The sequence below is a fragment of the Equus asinus genome, chromosome 20 (genome assembly GCF_041296235.1).
Source record: "Equus asinus isolate D_3611 breed Donkey chromosome 20, EquAss-T2T_v2, whole genome shotgun sequence".
Lineage (NCBI taxonomy): Eukaryota > Metazoa > Chordata > Mammalia > Perissodactyla > Equidae > Equus > Equus asinus.
The window spans coordinates 72,396,691-72,416,263 of NC_091809.1; the positions used below are offsets into that span (position 1 = coordinate 72,396,691).

Genomic DNA, 19,573 nt, shown 5'->3' on the forward strand with positions numbered 1-19,573 from the left:
GAAATCCTTAAAGATTTTTAAAAAGGTAATGATGATGATACCACAGAGACAAAAGACGTGGCATCAGAAGTTAGTAAATATTTTTAAATTGTGATCTTTACAGTAAATATTCTCTTATCCAATCTCTATGTAAGGGACTACAGATAAAAAGACAAACTTAGCTTCTCTATTTTCTCCTGTAAAACATTCTAATGTTCATATCAATTGCTCAAAGATAAAAACACCACTCCCAAACACAGCCACAACACATTTGTTCACACGAGTTGAGTTACATGCTTGCCAAGAGTCAACGTATTTGCCCCTAAATGTGTTTACATTATTTGTATTTGTTAATGTAATCATGTAACTGATCTACATACGACTACATAAACCAAAAAGGAAGAAAGTTGTTTCCATGGAAACTGAGTTGAATGCTTTGAAAAGACAATACCTTATAAGTATCGTTTATACAACAAAAACAACTCAGAAGTGCAGTGAGGGAACACATACTCAAAGAAAATGCTTTGGTAAATGAGCAGATATTTGTGTGTGCGAGGCTCAAATAGAGTACTTAAGGTATACATACATCGATATTTTAAGATGACATTAGTGAAAATGAATCTCACGCCACTAACATGAGGATAGCTTGCCCTGCATAGTTTTCCTCCCCTCACCTCAGGCATCAGAACAAACACATGGGGAACACAACTGCCCTGACCGATCCACAGACCTACAGTGTGACAGGGAGCTGCCCTGACCGACCCACACACCTGCAGTGTGACACGGAGCTGCTTTGACTGACCCACACACCTGCAGTGTGACACGGAGCTGCTTTGACTGACCCACAGACCTGCAGTGTGACAGGGAGCTGCCCTGACTGACCCACACACCTGCAGTGTTACACAGAGCTGCCCTGACTGACCCACACACCTGCAGTGTGACAGGGAGCTGCCCTGACTGACCCACACACCTGCAGTGTTACACAGAGCTGCCCTGACTGACCCACACACCTGCAGTGTGACAGGGAGCTGCCCTGACTGACCCACACACCTGCAGTGTGACAGGGAGCTGCCCCGACTGACCCAGAGACCTGTAGTGTGACACGGAGCTGCCCTGACTGACCCACACACCTGCAGTGAGACAGGGAGCTGCCCTGACTGACCCACAGACCTGCAGTGTGACACGGAGCTGCCCTGACTGACCCACACACCTGCAGTGTGACGGGGAGCTGCCCTGACTGACCCACACACCTGCAGTGTGACACGGAGCTGGCCCGGACAACTTGCTTGTTATATGCCACTAAGATTTTGTGGTGGTTGTTTACACAACAGCTGACTGATACAACAATATAACAAGCAAAAATGAATACAGATATCATATAAAGAGCTCCTACAAATCAGCACAATAAATTAAAAAATAAAGAATAGGTAAAGGGAAGGAAACCAAATGGCTAATGCACTGATGACAAGATGTTCCACCTCACTAGTTACCAGAGAAATACAAAGAAACACAAAAATGAGGCATAACCTTTTGGCTCATTTGACTGACAAAGGTAAAAATTACCGACGTGAACTAGGATTGAGGATTAACAAACACTCTTGGAGGGAAAGTAGATTGGTACTGCCTTTTGTAGGGGATAATCTGGCAGTATCTATGAAAATTAAATATGCCTGTATATTTGACCCTGAGAACCCATTTGCAGGTAACTATCTAACCTACAGACACACTGGAACATGTGCACAAAGATATTTTAAAAAGAATGTTCACAGTTGTACAATTTGTAATGTGAAAAACTAGAACAGTATAATGTCTGTTATTAGGGCTTAAAGAATTATTTATAGTTTTCGGGGGGTGTTTTTGCAGCTGCTAAAAACAATGAGGTAGATCTATGTGTACTGACATACGGACAGAACCCTAAGTCATAGTATTAAACAGTAAAACACTGCAGAAAAATATATTGTTTGTAATCCTGTTTTTCAAAATAAATATAGACATGGTATATAAGTATGTACAGACAGAATTCTGGAAGGATGTATGCCAAACTGTTAAGATAGTTTCAACTGAAAAGAGAAGCAGGAAGAAGCAGCCAGATAAAGGGGTAAAAACTTTCACGTTTTATGCTACATAGTTTTGATTATTTGAATTTTTTTCAAAAGAACTGAGTAGTGTATTACTTGTATAAGTAACACATTTTTTTTAAAAAGAGAAGATTTGTTTCTCCTAGTCTTTTTGTTTCATAGATTGATAAATGATAAATTTTAGATCAGAAAAATCTCTCATCAATTCACCTACTGAATAACCAACTCATCATTTCTCCCTTCATAGATTTGCAGTTTAAGTTGGGATGATAAAGTAAAATATGTACTGAAATGCTAAAGGAGGCTGATGCTGAAAGAAAGTAAGAGGGAGGTGAGGGGACATCATAATCTTTGAGCATCTAAAATAATTATATGAATAGCTGTCTTCCACGTCAGGTGATAAAAGGACTTTAGGGTAAGCCCATTCCCTCTTGTTACAGAGATTTAAGATGTCTGGGGAAAATTTGACTCTCTACGCTGTGAACTACTAGAATAGATTGCCAAGAGAGACCATGGGATTAAATTCTCTGGATTTATTTTAACAGATTTTAAGGAAAATTTTATTTACTTCTTGAGGTGACATACAGCTTGCTACTCAGAGTGTGATCCCAGGACCAGCAGCCCTGGTACCACCTGGGAGCTTGTTAGAAATACAGAAGCTCACATCCCATCCCAGAGCTACTGAGTCATAATCTGCATTTCAGTTAGATCCCTAACTTATTTGTGTGCAAGTTAAAATTTGAGGACTCACTTTTGGTCCTTACATCAGACACTTAAATTTGTAACAGTTCATTTTATACCTCTTGAATATTAACAAGTATATACTTAGGAATTAATAAAATCTCACTTGATAACAAACAAAACCTTTCTTTTTTTATCCTTATCAGAACTATTTTATTTCCGCTTTTGCAAAGAAAAATTTAAAAATTAACACTATTTCATTAGGCCTATATTCTTTTAAGAAGGTGAAAGCTATATCATTCCAACTTATATTTATTCACACAGTTGTTCTTAATCATTAAAATGTAATAGAAAATTATAAGGGACGTAAAGCTCAGATCCAAAAGAAATAGACAACAACTTCAGTAGAGTGATCAAAAACTTCAATAAGTTATAAAATTCTCAGGACTCAAGTAATTTCAGCAAGATTGGCTTGCTATAATAAATCTTCCTATGTGTTTCATACATGTTAAAAGTTGCTGGTGGTTTTAAAAGGTAAGATGAGGACAGTCTTACCTTCCATAGGAACCTTTGAAAATATCTTAAGATGATACTCTGCATGGAAGGTTTATCCAAAATATTAGAATTGGGAATTATCCAATTCAAAAACCATTTTTTAGCATTCGAGCAAGAAACAGAAGTTAATATAACATTTGTGCTTACAAATATTAGAGAGCTTAATGTTTTGTGATAGAAGAAATCAAATCTGATCAGCTCAATTGCTTCCATCCTCTGATTTTAAATATCATTCTTGTTCTGAACAAGACTAAGGAGCTAAAAATCATAAGAATTACATACTCCACTCAGTGATCAAATCACTTTAGAAAGCATTCCAGGGCAGCTTGGATTCAGAGGTCCTGGGCTGACACATCAACTTACTCTCTAAGTCCTGAGAACCCAAAGCTATGCTCTCCTCCTCCTCTTATTTTGCATGTTAGAATGACAAGACTATGATCAACAGTCAGCACTCAGTCACCATCAAGGCCCCATCAGTACAAAGAGGCTTTGTGACTGACAAGAGAATATAAAAAAGGGAGGAGACCCATGTCTTCCTTCCTCTAGGGAAGACTCTGACTGAAATTTCAGAACTTAAAAGCTTCTCCCATTTCATCAGCTCACCTTGCAGGTAAACACCTTCCTGGTTCAGTGACTCAGTACACGTTAGAAACAGACTCTATGCTGAAAATTGATAATGGTGGAAATTATTGTTTTACTGTGAATTTCAGCTCAGCAGAGCTCTTAAGTGATGTACTTCCTCTCCCAATAAGTCCACTCACTGAACCTATACAGCATAAAAAATAAGCCTCCATACATGGATATTTTATTTGAAGTTCTAAGGATACAGATTGGAATAAATCCAAATATTGCATATTTTTTCTACCTGTGATTTTTGAAAAATACCTAGAATATATCATGGAAGAGGAAAAAACATGATATATATGATATAAATATTAATATAATTTCCTCCTATGCCCTTCTATTTATTTCAATAATTTTCTATGGCAAAGGCAATGATTTTGAAACACCTTCCCCAAAACAAATAGAAAATATAGTAAAATTCTTCTTCAAAATATAATCAATATCAATATATAATCTATGAAATATATACTCAAAATATAATCAAGTTATGAACTGATCATTTATATTTCCAAAGACTGTACATTTAATTTCCACTCAAACTAAATTGGAATGTGTGGACTTTATAGATATTTAAAGTGCATTCTCGTGATCACAATCTTTAAATGGCAACCTATGACTATTCATTCTGATCCACAGAATGCATCAGACTTATATTTGAGAACGTATTCACTATAAGCCTAAACATTTTATATAAATAAATTTATTTTCATTCTTCAACTTGTTTTCCTCCAATCAATACATACCTTTGATATCGTACCATATCTACATTTCTGAAATTAGTCTTCATTGGCAATCCTAGAAAATTTTTTTTAGACAGTACTTTTCAAATGTTACTACCAAGTAAAAGAATCCTAACTCATTAAGTATCAAAAACAAATTTCAGTCTTATTAGGACAATGTTGTGATAATACAATCTCATATATACTTGTGACTTCTATCGTAGCTTCCTCTATTACTTCCATTCTAATTGTTAAGTGTACTGTCTCAGAACTAAGAGTACGCATATTCTAAACTGCAGTTTGAAAATTCTGGAAAGAGAGCTGACAAGCTTTGCAGTACCCCTGCATATTCTCCATTCTGTCATTCTCCAAGGGAACACTCTTCCTTCAAACACACCTGAGAAAAAGAGAAGTTTCCTGATGTTCTCTTTCAATGTACATCTATGTACCCACAAAAACAGTAACATTCCTGAGATGTGGCAACCAGAGGGGTGTTTAATGGTGTTAACACAAGAAAAACCATGCCACTGTGCAACAAAGATCTGTTTCCAGGTCAGATTTTTTTTTTATAACAGCTTAACTGAGATATAATTTACATCCTATACAACTCAATATTTAAAGAATATCATTCAATGTTTTTTCGTATATTCACAGACTTGTGCAGCCATCATGATAATTACTTTTAGAACATCATCAACACCTAAAAAAACTCACACCCATTAGCAGTCAGTCCTCATTCCCCTCAAGTCTTCTAGCTGTACTCAACACAAATCTACTTTCTATCACTATAGATTTGCCTATTCTGGACAGCTCATATAAATGAAATCCTACCATATGTGATCTTTACAGCTCATATTTAAATAATAAAAACAGCTGACATTTGCATGTTTACAATATGGCAGACATTCAATACTCACCAAAACCCCATGAGGTAAGTACTATTATTATCCCGACTTTAAGATGAGACCCCTCAGGTACAGTGGGGCTAAGTGACTTACCCAAGACCACTACACAAGTCAGATGCAGCAAGGAATTGAACCTACACAGTCTGGCTCAAGAGTCATGCTCTTAACCAACTCTGCTACACAACAGTCCCTTGATTACCTCTAGGAGAACTCAAGCAGTAGAAAATAAAACAAACGAACAGACAGACTTGGGAAAAAAACATAGTGAATTACGGCGTTCCTCATAACTGGGAGAGCAAGCAGTTAAACTTAACTGCTTCAAATTTCAGCATCTGTATCAGAAAAGTCTAGTCCAAGAACTTTCTGTGATTGGTAATAATTCTCCTTAAACAAGAAGCAGACATTTTAGCACACAGAAGAGGATTCCCAGAACTTGAAAGAATAGATGCTTGGAAACATTATTTTAGTCTCATTCACATTGTTAAGAGTTATCACTGGTTTCTTAGTGAAGAACTGAAGACTGATATCAAAACCCTTTCTATGGCTTATAATAATTTGTTATGCGTCCGAGCGGGTGTGAGTGTGAATAAATGAAACAGGAGGCCCTGTGTTTCAGGCTATCTGTGTTGGGTTGCCTGTTTCCTGCTTCATGGTGCTTATTACTAACCAGAAAATTCTTAGTCTTTCCTAATGCAGATGCACCAAGAAAAGGCATTTCATCATACAGCCTACGTGATACAATGTCCTTTGAGACATGTGGAAGGAGAGAGGCAAGAAGCAAAGGACAGAGGAAGAAAAGGAGCAAGGAAGGGAAAGAGGAAGAGGGAGGAAGGGTGGGCAGGAGAGACAGACAGACAGACAAAGATATAGCAGATGGCGTATAAGGATATAAACAAAGGTGGTAGCTGTTCATCTCTAAAAGAAGGGATTATGGGTGGTAGTGGTGATGATCATTTTGTTTAATGGTATTTTTCTACAATGAGCAAAAAATCTTTTTCTACAAAAAAAAATCACTTTAATAGAATCTTAACTTGAGGCCATTTGTCCTCTAACATGCTCTATAAAACTCTAGCTGTTTTACTAATTCACAAGGCATCATGTCTCATTATAGAGTAAATTTTATCATTCTTTTTATATTCATCATAAATTTCCAAATTTAAAAATCTCTCTAGGCAGTATATCATAACCAAATATAGCCAAAAGGTGATTCTTAAAAGTATATGCAAACACTTCTTCATCTCTGCATAGCCAAACAGCTTCTAACTTCTATATCATGTATAAGTTATACTCAATTTCAAATAATCTTAATCTCGTATTTTCAAAAGCAGATTTACATCTCAAGCCGGAATGAAATGGAAGAAGTTACAATTATGACTGAGGCACATAGTCGTGGAAGTCTTTATAGTTGGAATCCCTGGTTTTGGCTAATACGATTAGCTAATCTTCTAATAATATTTAGCCATAAAGTGGTATTTGGGTTAAGAATGAATAATAAATTTAATTCAAATAAGTTAATAATTTCAGACTTCCTTTTAAAAGACCCCTATTAAAAGACTTTCCTTCAAGAGAAAGGAAGCTTACATGGAGACAGTAGTTGGCCTACACCTTGGGGTAGCAAGCAGGTCTTCAGGTCAGTTTTTGTAATGGACACCTGAAATATTAATGAATTTCATTAGGAAGTTGAAAGGCCCTTTCCAGTTGGCGTAGTCAGTTCAGTCTGTCAGAGTAAAATACCAGAGACTGGGTAGGCTTATTAACAACGGAAAATTGTTTCTCACAGTCCTGGAGGCTGGGAAGTCCAAGATCAAGGAGCCAACAGATTCCACATCTGGGGAGGGCCCACTTCATTGATGGCTGTATTCTCACTGTAACCTCATGTGGTGGAAGAGGCAAGGGAGCTCTTCCAGTCCTCTTTTATAAGGGCACTAATCCCATTTATGAGGGCTCTGCCATCATGATCTAATCACCTCCCAAAGGCCCCACCATCTACCATCACCTTGAGGTTAGGATTTCAACATATGAATTTTGGGGAGACAAGAACATTCAGACCATAGCACAAGTTTTATAATTTACCAAGCTGATGATATACCAGCAAATTCCAGGAAAATATTCCCTTATAACTATACTGAAGATACACAAAAATGAATGTAGATCCTTTAAATACAAATGGCCACTAGAAACCTAAGGCTTCCTCTTATCCCACTGTTTCTAGTAATTGTTTCCTCTTTCTCATCCTCTTCACCATTGATCCCTCCCCTGCAGGCAAGAGGTGAAACAAGGTCAAGTGCAGGGCAGCTGTTTGGCTATGAAAAAAGTGCTTGCAGATACTTTTAAGAATCACCTGTGGCTTTAGTTAGTTGAGTTATGCTAGAATATGATACCTAGAGAGATTTGGAACATGGAGGGATAAGGATATCCTGTTTGGTTCTATTCTTTATCCATTTTAACCATTTTAGATTTTTAAATCTAGTTTTCAAGGAATGGACTAGCCAACAGTTGAGAGTAAGGATGACAACAGAGATAGATGGCCAAATCTTGCTGCTTTGGGAATTTGGGGCCAACACATTTCTTCCCTCCCCACTCCACTCTCCTCCCCGCCCACCTACCCACACCCAAGCCCCTGCAGTGCCATCCTTGATTCACAAGGAAGCTCTTATATTCAGTGGAACCTTACAACTTCTGTGGGACTAGAATAAGCTTATCGGCAATGAATGATAATAGTATGTTAATGGTGTAAACTTTTCATTGAGTTAATAAACACGTGGATATCATCCAATTCTTGAACTCTGACATCAGTGAAAATAAACAAATGCTTACATTTTTAAAAAACACCTAAAAATGCCATTTTTATTCATCCAAATAAAACTGCAGCAAATTTTTGAAAGCCAACTGGCCAGTTCTGACATGATTATGTCCCATTAAGTCCTTACTTTAGGAATTGCATTTTGAAGTCATATTATTTCTCCATACAACATTTCTGTTTGCTTTCTACTAAAAACAATAAACTTTTATATTAGTTATAAAATGTTTGAGCAATTTCTTTATCTAGGTACAAGTATTTCAAAAGCTGACATGCAAAAAGTGAAAACAGATTTGCCATAACTTTCGTCCATAGATGGAGTACATTCACCAAACGGGCAGACTAATTTTCTTCTCCAAAAAAGGAAGTCAGATTACAGCCACGTGACTTGATAATAAGCTTTACATTCTCAGAGGAAGTGATTCACAACATTTATGAACCTATGTTTTCTCATCTTTTCCATTTAAAGCAGCAGTCTTAACAATCTATATACTTTTTCTTTTCATAGGACAAATTTTGCATTCTTTGCTTAGCTCATTGGTTTAGTTGCCAATTATGGAACTGCCTTGTTTCACCTGCAGCTATCTTCTGAGGATATACAGTTTCACAAGCCCATGCCTATTTTTATAACAAGTTAATTTACCTTTTAAGAATGACAATGAAATTAGGAAGCCAGAGACATTAGATTTTTCTATTTCCTACCTCTTCTATACATCAATCCTCTTTCATTTAAACCATGTGTTCAAGGCTTTCAAAGAGAGCTTCCATTTCCTCCTAATCATCTACCATGATCTCTCCCAGACAAGTACGTTTAACAATCTACCCATACGTGTTGACATTTTGAATCACATTTTAGGCCATCTCTCTTCTCTCTCCCATTTTCCAACTTGTCACCCTCTTCTGCATGTGTAACCTTTTTTTATCCACTTAAACTGTCCCATAGTCTAGTCTCTCTTGTCAATCAATCAATCAATAAGAAAAGAATACAAAAGAAAAACCCTTAATCCTGTAACAACTTGCCCTTTTCACTCTCAAACTTCTTGAGTTTACCATACTCATTCTTCCTCATCTCACTCTTATTTATTTTATATTTTATTTATTTTTATTTTTCCCAACGTTACTGAGACATAATTGACATATAAACAACTGTATGTATTTACAGTGTACAACATGTCACATTTATTTCTTAATCTACTATCCCAACTCAACTACAGAAATTTCTCTAGCAGATTACCATGGACCACCAGACTGCCAGAGCAAATGAGCACGTTTTTTTTTTTTTGGAGGAAGATTTGCCCTGAGCTAACATCCACCGCCAATCCTCCTTTTGCTCTTCTGAAGAAGACTGGCCCTGAGTCAACATCAGTTTCCATCTTCCTTTATTTTATATGTGTGATGCCTGCCACAGCATGGCTCAATAATCAGTACATAGGTCCATGCCCAGGATCCGAATCCCAGCCTGTTGAAGCAAGTGCATGAACCAAACTGCCACACCACCAGTCCTGGCCTTGCAAATGAGCACTATTTTTTTTTTTTAAGATTTTATTTTTTCCTTTTTCTCCCCAAAGACCCCTGGTACATAGTTGTATATTCTTTTTAGCTGTGGGTCCTTCTAGTTCTGGCATGTGGGATGCCACCTCATTGTGGCCTGATGAGGGCCCCGTGTCCGAGCCCAGGATCCGAACCAGCGAAATCCTGGGCCACTGCAGGGGAACGCTCTAACTTAACCACTGGGCTGGGGGCCTGCCCCGCAAACGAGCACTTTTAACTCTTACGTAACTGGATATATCTATAGCATTAACACTAAAGATAACACCCTCATTCCTGAAATCCTCTACTTTAATTAACTTTCTTTCCTAGTTTAAAAAAAACAAATACTACTCAATTCTACTTTTTCTTAAGATAATAGTCACTGTGCTAAGTGCTTACATGTATTAGCTTAGTGTTTTATCACACTGCTGGTTGTTACTGATTAGTGAGTCAAAGTCGCGTTTTAAATAAAGTTAGAATAAAAAATACCCAAATGTATCACATGTAGTAAGGTTAAGTATTATTCTGGGAAATGTGTGTGTGTATATTCATAATATAAAAAGTAGTTCTTATTTTGGGTCCCATCCAAAACAGTTTGAAAGACAGTGTGTCTTATTTAATCCCCACAATCCTATCTACAAAGTCTATATAATAATTTACACTTTTTAATAATGAAGAAACTAAAGTATAGAGAAATTGTGTAATTTGTCCAAAGTCAAGCAGCTAGCGTGACAGTCAAGAAAAGCCCCTATTTTATCTCCCAAGCTCCAAAGACTCAATTGATATCTATATTTTTCTATGTGAGTGTCCTAAAAGCACCTCAACCTTAATATTTGCAATACCTCTGCTCAATTTCCACACATTTTCTAATTTGCTCACTTTTCTGTATTTTGCTCTTCCTCATCCAAGTAGCAATCCTATCTCAGATAAATCCGCTGCTCACCACATCATTCCCATAACCCCTGGCCACGTCCTCACTGTTTCTCTCCTGGATAACTGCAACAGTATCCTACCATTACCTGTGACTATGCCCCTCCAAACCCCCAATTCACTCTCTGCATTGCTGGGAGCAATCTCTTCAAAATAAAAATCTAATTATTTAGGGCAAACTCTCCTAAACCTGAAGTAAAACTTTTAAATTCCAAATGTCATATGTAATTTTCTAGACTGAAGTTCTGTGTACTTTTAGTAATACCTTTAAAAATAGAACCTAATTGATATTTAAAGGACTTTCATTAAAATCAGTAAATGGCTGAGAGACCCAAATCAAAAGTTCTTTTCTTGCTATAAAAGTTATTTACAGATACTAAGTTAAGTATGTAGAGAGATTCAAAGACAATCCCAAACGTCTTTCACTCAAGAATTGCAGGTTGTCCAGCCAATAAATAATATCATTTTCTTAAACACAAAAACTACATCTATATCTTGAGACTAATGAAATGGTCAATTATTTGTGCCTTCACAGAGAGTTGACTAGAATTCATCAAAGGGCAGGCATCAATATTGTTTCTAAATATGCTTAAAACACAGCAACAACAAACTTTACTTTGCACCGGTTTCTAACCAAAAACGCAATAATCTTCCACATTTATATTAGATTAAGATATGTCTCCTGTGAATCAGTAACATATAGTCTATAGATTATCTGCTATGACAGCAAGTCTGAGCCTGTCAATCTGCATGTTTAAACTGTTGGATTTGTTGCTGCCTTTGCGAACACAGGTGGAAAGAATTTCTAGCCAAGTACTGACTAGGATCAAAGTTGTCATAACATGCTATATGATACTGTCCATTTTAAACTATTTAAAGGAAAATGAAGTTGAATTATTTCATTTTTCTAAAATATTAGTGTTCTTCATACACAGGTACATACTGTTGAAAATAAAACCAATAAAATAATGTTTGAAAGTGTTATATGTTTCATTGTTTTTTGTGAGCAGCACTAAGTGTAATAGTTTTGGCATAGTGTTTGTGTTATTGATTCTTTCCTTTGCTTCTCAAATAAAACAAAAAAGAGCTAATGGTTCAAACAAAATTCATTTCCTTTCCTCCACATGACTGATGGGAAGATCCTAATCAAGTCTCAATCAACAACCATGATGAATCCTTTGGCTTGAAAAAACTTAGGTTGCTTTACCCATAAATACACATCTGGAAGTAAAGAAATTCATTAAAGGGATGCATGAAACACAATACTCTATCAAGTTTTCAACCATGATTTCTGCTTGGCCTTCAGTGACAGTGACGGACAATGCTCTAAGGTGAAGCTATGACAATAATATACAAAATAATAAAAGGATTGAATAAAGGAGGCAGAACTATATTAGGAAGAATGCTCAGTGGGGTTGTACAGAGAGCCTTCTTCTTTTAAAACATCTTCAAAATATTGTAGCTTAATTCCTAACAGAATCCATAGCATGTGTTCTTATCAATGGACAGCTGGATGGATAGATGGCCAGCTGGCCAAAAACTAGAAAACTAGAACTCCCTTCACATATTACCTTTCCTCAACCCAAGCCTCTGAAGGGTTCCCAAGATTCCATTTGAATGTAAGCCTTATTTCTGCTGTTATAGATAGAAAATCAAGATCACCATGATTGAGACAAAGTATATGAAAAAAACTATACCTATTAAAAAAAACCATTAAGAGCCATACAAAAGTAAGCTATTTTCATTACACAATTTAACACTCATAGTTTCAACACTAAGAACATTGTGTTGCTTTTTAAGTAAATTCATACTATAACCATCACATCCTGTGTTACTTTTAGAAAATACTTATGGAACTACTTCCTCGAGTTCTTTCTTTAAAAAAAAAAAACTGGCATATTTTCTCTTATTGAAAGGGGGGTCTCATTTCCCTTTTTCGCATTTATGGGTTAGGATAAAAACACAAGTTGACTCACTTCTAACATAAAATGTTTCCCTTATCCTCCTCTCAAAAAAGGTCACCATGAATGGAGTCCTAGGAACAATATCATTTGATATTTACTTACCTAATTTTATGTGATTAGAATTAAAATAATTTTTAATAAACGTGTCCTAAAATCTCTACGATTATAATAAAATTGAATTTTAAGAATGAAATATTCTAATACAATTGGACTTGCTAACTGCTACGTACAATATTGTCTGTTTATTCCAAACACATGGTGGAGAGTTCGAACACATAACATTGTTTCGTTTGCTTGTAGTACTTTATAAATGGTTTTATTTTACCATTTACCAAACCTCTTTTCTTGAGTTACTCAACTAACTTCTGCCAAGAACACTAGGAATTTGGTGATAGTGCTTCTTTTAGGAGAAAAACAACCCCTTTCCTCAGAAAATTGAAAATGTTTATCTTGGCACTAAAACCTTGTATTGAGCCTTCTGGAAAGTATTTTAAATTGTTGTTTTTAACCTAGACTTTGTGACTGAAACAGGAAAAGATTCCGTAGCTCCGCAACAAAATGCATATTTATAGGGTTGATTTTCTTTCTACACCAAAAATACCAGGTTGATGGCAGCAGTTTTCAAAGAACAATTTCCTAGGACCATGCTAAAAATTGGGCATTATCACCATATTCAACACATAATTTGTTCAATTTTAAACCTCAAAAACTTCTGATGACTAAGAAATGCTAAATGTTGATCAAATATGCTGCCTTTAAGTGCCATATTGGGAAGGATTGCTTCACTTAACTCCTTGTTCTGTTAGGAATTTTCACAAAAAGAATATTTATTTGATATTGTACTTCCCCCGTGCATGTCAACAAAAGATATGTTTCTACATTTTTATCTTTTTTACATTTTCCTCACTAGGTATGCTTTATTTTCAGACTAGACAGGACATAACCATAAGCCATGTGAACTTTTTTGCAGTATCGTCCTAATAATGTGTCTGAATACAATTATGAAGTTTTTGGAAACTGATGAAATAGTCATTGTTCTTAACTCCCCTATCCCACCCTTAAATTATTAAAATATAAGAAAGAGACTACAGAAATCATATGATATATATGAGGATATATTAAAAATGGTAGGTCAAACAATTTCACAAAGATTCCCAGATAGCCACAACGATTTTTTCAGTCACTAATAACTGACATAAGATATCGCACACCCCTTTGCAGCTTATGTCCTCCCAACCTTGAAACTTTATCCATTTTTATTTCCTTCTAACAGCCTGGCTGACCCTCTACAAGAATAATAACAGCAACACCATCATTTTATATTTGCATGTAACATTTTTGATAAAGTCAAAATAAGTTAAAATTATATTATTGTGCTTTCAAATATTTATTAGGATGTTCTGGCAGGAAATTAGTTGTTTAAAAATTCTGGTATGGTTCAATTGTCTTATTTAGGTAAAAAAAAAGATAAAGATATCTATCAAATATATCTTATTAAAATCCATAATTGCCTTTGTGGATCAAGTGCAAATTTTAATCTTAAAAGCCTGCTCCTTCCTGCTGTGATTGAATTCTACCTATATCCTGAAAAATCAAGAAAGAGTCTATTCAAATGAGTGTAAGAAGAGTGAAATAAATGGGAATCGCTGTTATCACAGAAAATGAAGATTATGGAAGAGATTCTTCCTAACCAAAAGTCCTATTCCCATACTGCTATGATCTTATGACACTGACAGACATCCCTTTTTACTGGCATTGAAATCTTGAGCCATCCTAACACTCCCCCACATTCCTCAGAGTCTCAGTGTCAATGAAAAATACAACTCTGACATTAAGGACTAATTTAATATTTTTTAAAGGCTATGATTAGCGTGCTAAGTTATCTTTGCAGAAGACTTAGATTACGCCCTACTATCGCACCTTTCTCATTTAAATTTAAAATGTAGGTTGTTTTATAAGGAGAGTGAAGAATATCTAAAGTTGGGTCCACAAAAAAACAAAAATTCACTTATCAGGAATTGAGGACTATTAATTTACATATTCAGCTTTCCAAGATGAATCCGTAATAGAATGCGGAAAAAACAAATCTTCCTTCCCTCTGTCTCTATTCGCCAAGGAGCAGTGATTTACTTCTGATCACTCTAGAAAAAAACAAATTCCTGCCACTTGTGGGAGATAATTACTTGGGAAACACTTTAGTTACATGGTTGATAAAAATTACAAAGGAACACTATTTTTTCTATTAAAATAAGTAGGTGGAACGGAACATACCTGAAAAAGAACATGTACATGGCAGCTGTGATGCAGAACAAAAGGACCTATAACAAGGAGAAAACACATTACTTGCAAAAGAACACTGACGTCATCATTTGTGTGTCTTATAAAAGAAAAATAACCACTTATTAAATCTTGTGCTTAAAACAATTTTAAGATATACAAAACTAGTCATACATGTATCACATTCTCTACCTTTCAAATAAACCGTATTAAAGCAATAATGAGTCTGTGTGTGTACATATGCACACATATATAAATAAAATTATATACATTATATGACATATATGTAATATAACAATATGTACATGGACTGGGTAGAAGGGTAAAAGGATTCAGAAAGGAACAGCCGATTTTTTTAATTCTCTCTAAAAATGCCTGAAGAAGGAAGCAACATAAGAACAAAGACAACAGCTTTTTTTTTTTTTTAAAGATTTTATTTTTTCCTTTTTCTCCCCAAAGCCCCCCGGTACACAGTTGTGTATTCTTCGTTGTGGGTTCTTCTAGTTGTGGCATGTGGGACGCTGCTTCAGCGTGGTCTGATGAGTAGTGCCATGTCCGCGCCCAGGATTCGAACTAACGAAAACACTGGGCCGCCTGCAGCAGAGTGCACGAACTTAACCACTCGGCCACGGGGCCAGCCCCGACAACGGCTTTTATATAATAAAGTCAGCCAATACATCACAAAGCTTACTAACTATATATCAAGACGACCAGACTTTTTTTTTAAATGTAAAATACAGTTCAGTTGTCAACCAAGTCTAGTCAATAAGAAAAGTTCCTAAAGATATAATCGCCCTTTGTAGGAAATATACTAGTAATTTAAAAATTCCTCTAAAAGCAGGCATAGAACACACAGTAACTCTGGATTAAAGCAGCTCCTTCAAACACATGATACTAAACACACATACTAAGACAGACACGGAAAGAATCCAGAACCCATGTCCTGACCAAAAGCTTAGTTATGCCAACAAAGTGGATCTCCATACACTTGTTTTAAATCACTAAAACAGAAGTTGTAAAACGTATTCTTATGTTAACAGTGGTGTAAATTAAACATAAGGATTGTCAACGGCCTCACATCATAGACAAATGACAAGTGAACAATCTTGCACTGTAAAAGGCTGACCACAAGGAACAATGAAAACAAAAATGGTACAAAATAGTGTTTTGCTATTTCCAACAAAAATAATTTCTAGTCAACTTAAGGAAAATATAATAGTTTTGCCATTACAAATCAAGCTTGACAGGTTTGCCACTTTGGCTTAAGGGAAGAATTATAAATATAACCTGAATGACAAACTATATAAACCTACCAACCAAAAGAGGATGGGTACCAATGACCATAAAACAAACATTATTTTTACAGTTTATTTATTATATATAATGTATATAAAATATATAACATCTCTTTATATATATAAAGTATATAAAATCTCTCTTTCTAATAAACACACACACACTCTTCTCCACTCCTCTCTCTCTTTTCCATTGCCTTTAAAAATACCCTATCCATGACACAAAAGGTTCATGTCACAGTTTTTGAAAACATAAAGCATATGGAATAATTTTCAGTTACTGATTAATCAATTATAAATTAAAGTCCAAGTGAGTTTGTTTACTGGCTGTAATTTGTCACTCAAGGATCCAGATCAAGAAACTCAATTTTTATTTCCCTATCATTCTACCCGCTTCGGGCAATGCCATCCCTCCCAGATGTTCAATGTTTCACTCTTTCACTGACTAGTCATTGTCCCCCTGGCAAATCCCACTCACAAACCTCTCTAGGAGTGTCCTAGAAATCTTTCCCACACACTCTACTTTCTCTAAAGAAAATTTCCAAAGTCTCTTTCTCTCAAAATGTTGCCATGCTCCATCCTAATACAGTAAACATACCTGTGCTCATATTAAACTAACAATTATCTTAACAAATAATACATTTGAAACTGGGAAAGAGTACAATATTTAAGAACTCAAGCTTTGGAGTAAGGCAGATCTATGTTTTCAAACTAGTTTTGCATGACTTTCGTTCCCTTATATAACTTCCCGGAGGCTTAGATCCTTTATCTGTAAAGTGAGAATATCTTCTCACTTTGAACTGTTGGGTAGATTAAATGAGATGACGCTTGTAAACGTGTCAGGCAATGAACAGATTATTTTTACTTTGTTTTGTTATTCATAGAAATGATCTAGATATAAAAACCTCATCCAGACATATAAGTCTAGAAAGAAGTTTGTTTTTAAACAAGCAGACCTTTTGAAATCTTCCCAATCACCAACATTTGAGGCTCAGATTTTTATACAGCAGAGATTCAAGAGTCAAAAATCTGTACAAGCAGGGAAAAATCTAAGGGATATGAAAGCACAACTGATCAACTCATTCAACACAAATTTGCTGAATACTTACTACGTGCCAGGCACTGCTCTAGAACTTACAACATACACAAAATGGACAAAGTTTTGACCTCACGGAACTTATCTTGTAGTCAGGTGAGAGAAGATATTAAAAGAAAATAATATGTTACACAGTGATACGAGTTTTGGAGAAAAACAAAGCAAGATAAGGAAATAAAATGCAGGAGAGTAGGGCTTGTTGTTTCATACAAAGTGGTCAAGGAAGCAGAGACTTGCTACTAACAGACCCTGAGGATATGAGGGATAAGCGAGGAGACCACATCAACAAAACCATTGGAAAGACCAAATTTTATTAAGAACGATATTTGGTATTATATTAAAGATGCTAAAGAAAGGATTTTATTTTTAGTGATATAAAGTTTTCACAGTTTTTAAAAACTGTGTTAATTTATTAAACATTGTGACTTCAACAAAGTGCTTTTCCAAGTAAACGTAAGCCTGCAGTTAAATAATGAAGAATATTTTTTCTGTTTCAAATTATAGAATTTTAGAGCTAAAAGGAACTTCAGACAAACCTCTATATTTTTTCATATCAGCAAACTTAGATCCTGAGAAGGTAAGTGATACGCCCATGCTTACCCTGCTAAATGTAGCTTGCATTTTCTTCATTAAATATTGGGCATGTGGTTGGTCTGTATCTGCTCTATACCGACGATATTTAAATACACTATGACCCTCAGGGAGCTTACAGCATATTGCTCCACAGTCCAATTCTATAGCTACTGTTCACACCTGGCTACTTAAAACTTTAAATAGCTTTATTGAGGTACAATTGACATTTAAAGTGTACAATTTTGCAAGTCTGACATTGGTATACACACATAAAATCAGCATAATCAAGATAATGAACACAGCCTTCGCACTCAAAAAGTTCTTAATAGCATTCCCTTATTACCATTTTAACAGCTCTAGAATCTAAAGTGATGTCACTTCTCTCATTCCTAATACTGGGAATTTGTATCTTATTTTCTTGATTAGTTTGATTTATTAACTACTGATTTTATCAAAGAATGAGCTTGTGGTTCAATTGATTTTCTCTATTGTTTTTTCTGTTTTCTACATCATTGATTTCAATTTGACCTTTAGTAAGTCCTTTTTGCTGTTTGCTTTGGATTTAGTTTGCTTTTGTTTTCCTAGTTTCTTACAGGTAGAAATTCAAGCCATAGATTTAAGATTTTTTCCTGTTTTAATATAGGTGTATAATGCTATAAATTCCCCTCTAAGATCTGCTATTTGTGTATCCCACTAATTTTGATAAGTTGGGCATTCATCTTTGTTCCATTCCAAATATTTTCTAATTTCACTTTTGCTTACTTCTGTGATCCATGACTTAGTTAGAAGCATGTTATTTTAGTTTCCAAATCTTTGGTGATTCTCAGCAATCTTTCTATTGTTACTGACATCTTATTTGATTCTATTATGGTCAGCAAATACTTTATACAACTTGCTTATTTCTAAATTTATCAAAACTTACTTTACGCCCCAGAATATGTTCCATATATTTGGTAAATATTTCATGTGCATTTTAAAAGAATATGCATTCTACTGTTGCTGGGCAGAGGGATTTATAAACAAATGCCAGTTAGGTCTAGTTGGTTGACAGTGTTGTTCAAATCTATATTCTTACTAATTTTTTTTCTACTTGTTCAATCAATAATTAAGAAAAGTACCAAAATACCCTGCTGGGACTGTAGAGTTGACTCCACAATCTCTCCTTGCAGTTCTATCAGCTCTTCCTTCGTGTATTTTGATGCTGTGTTATTAGGGACATAAACATTTAGCATTATGTCCACTTTATCATGACGAAATTGCCTTTTTTTACCTCTGATATTCTTAGCTCTGAAATCTATTTTACCTGACAGTAACTTCAACTTTTTTGATTACTGTTAGTTTTCAATTCTTTTACTTTTAACTGATTCAGTATTTATATTTGAAGTCCCTTGCCTGTAGGTATTATATCGTTGTTTCTTGCTTTTTAAACCCTATCTGAAAATCTCCCTCTCTTCATTGGCATACTTACATTGTTTACATTTAATGTGATTATTGGTAAGTTCAGAATTAAATCTATCATCTTGCTACTTATTTTTCTATTGTCTGTTTCCTTTTTCCTCCTTTCTGC

At 35.3% G+C, this 19,573-nt stretch overlaps 1 protein-coding gene across 2 annotated transcripts in view; it reads right to left on the reverse strand.

The window, feature by feature from the left end:
* TMEM135 (transmembrane protein 135) overlaps positions 1–19,573 on the reverse strand; it is a 232,399-nt gene that overhangs the window by 59,200 nt on the left and 153,626 nt on the right. For both annotated transcript variants that reach the window (XM_014868015.3, XM_070490477.1), the window contains one exon: positions 15,037–15,083. In XM_014868015.3, coding sequence (XP_014723501.3) covers positions 15,037–15,083 — 47 coding nt within the window. The remainder of the gene's footprint in view (positions 1–15,036; positions 15,084–19,573) is intronic.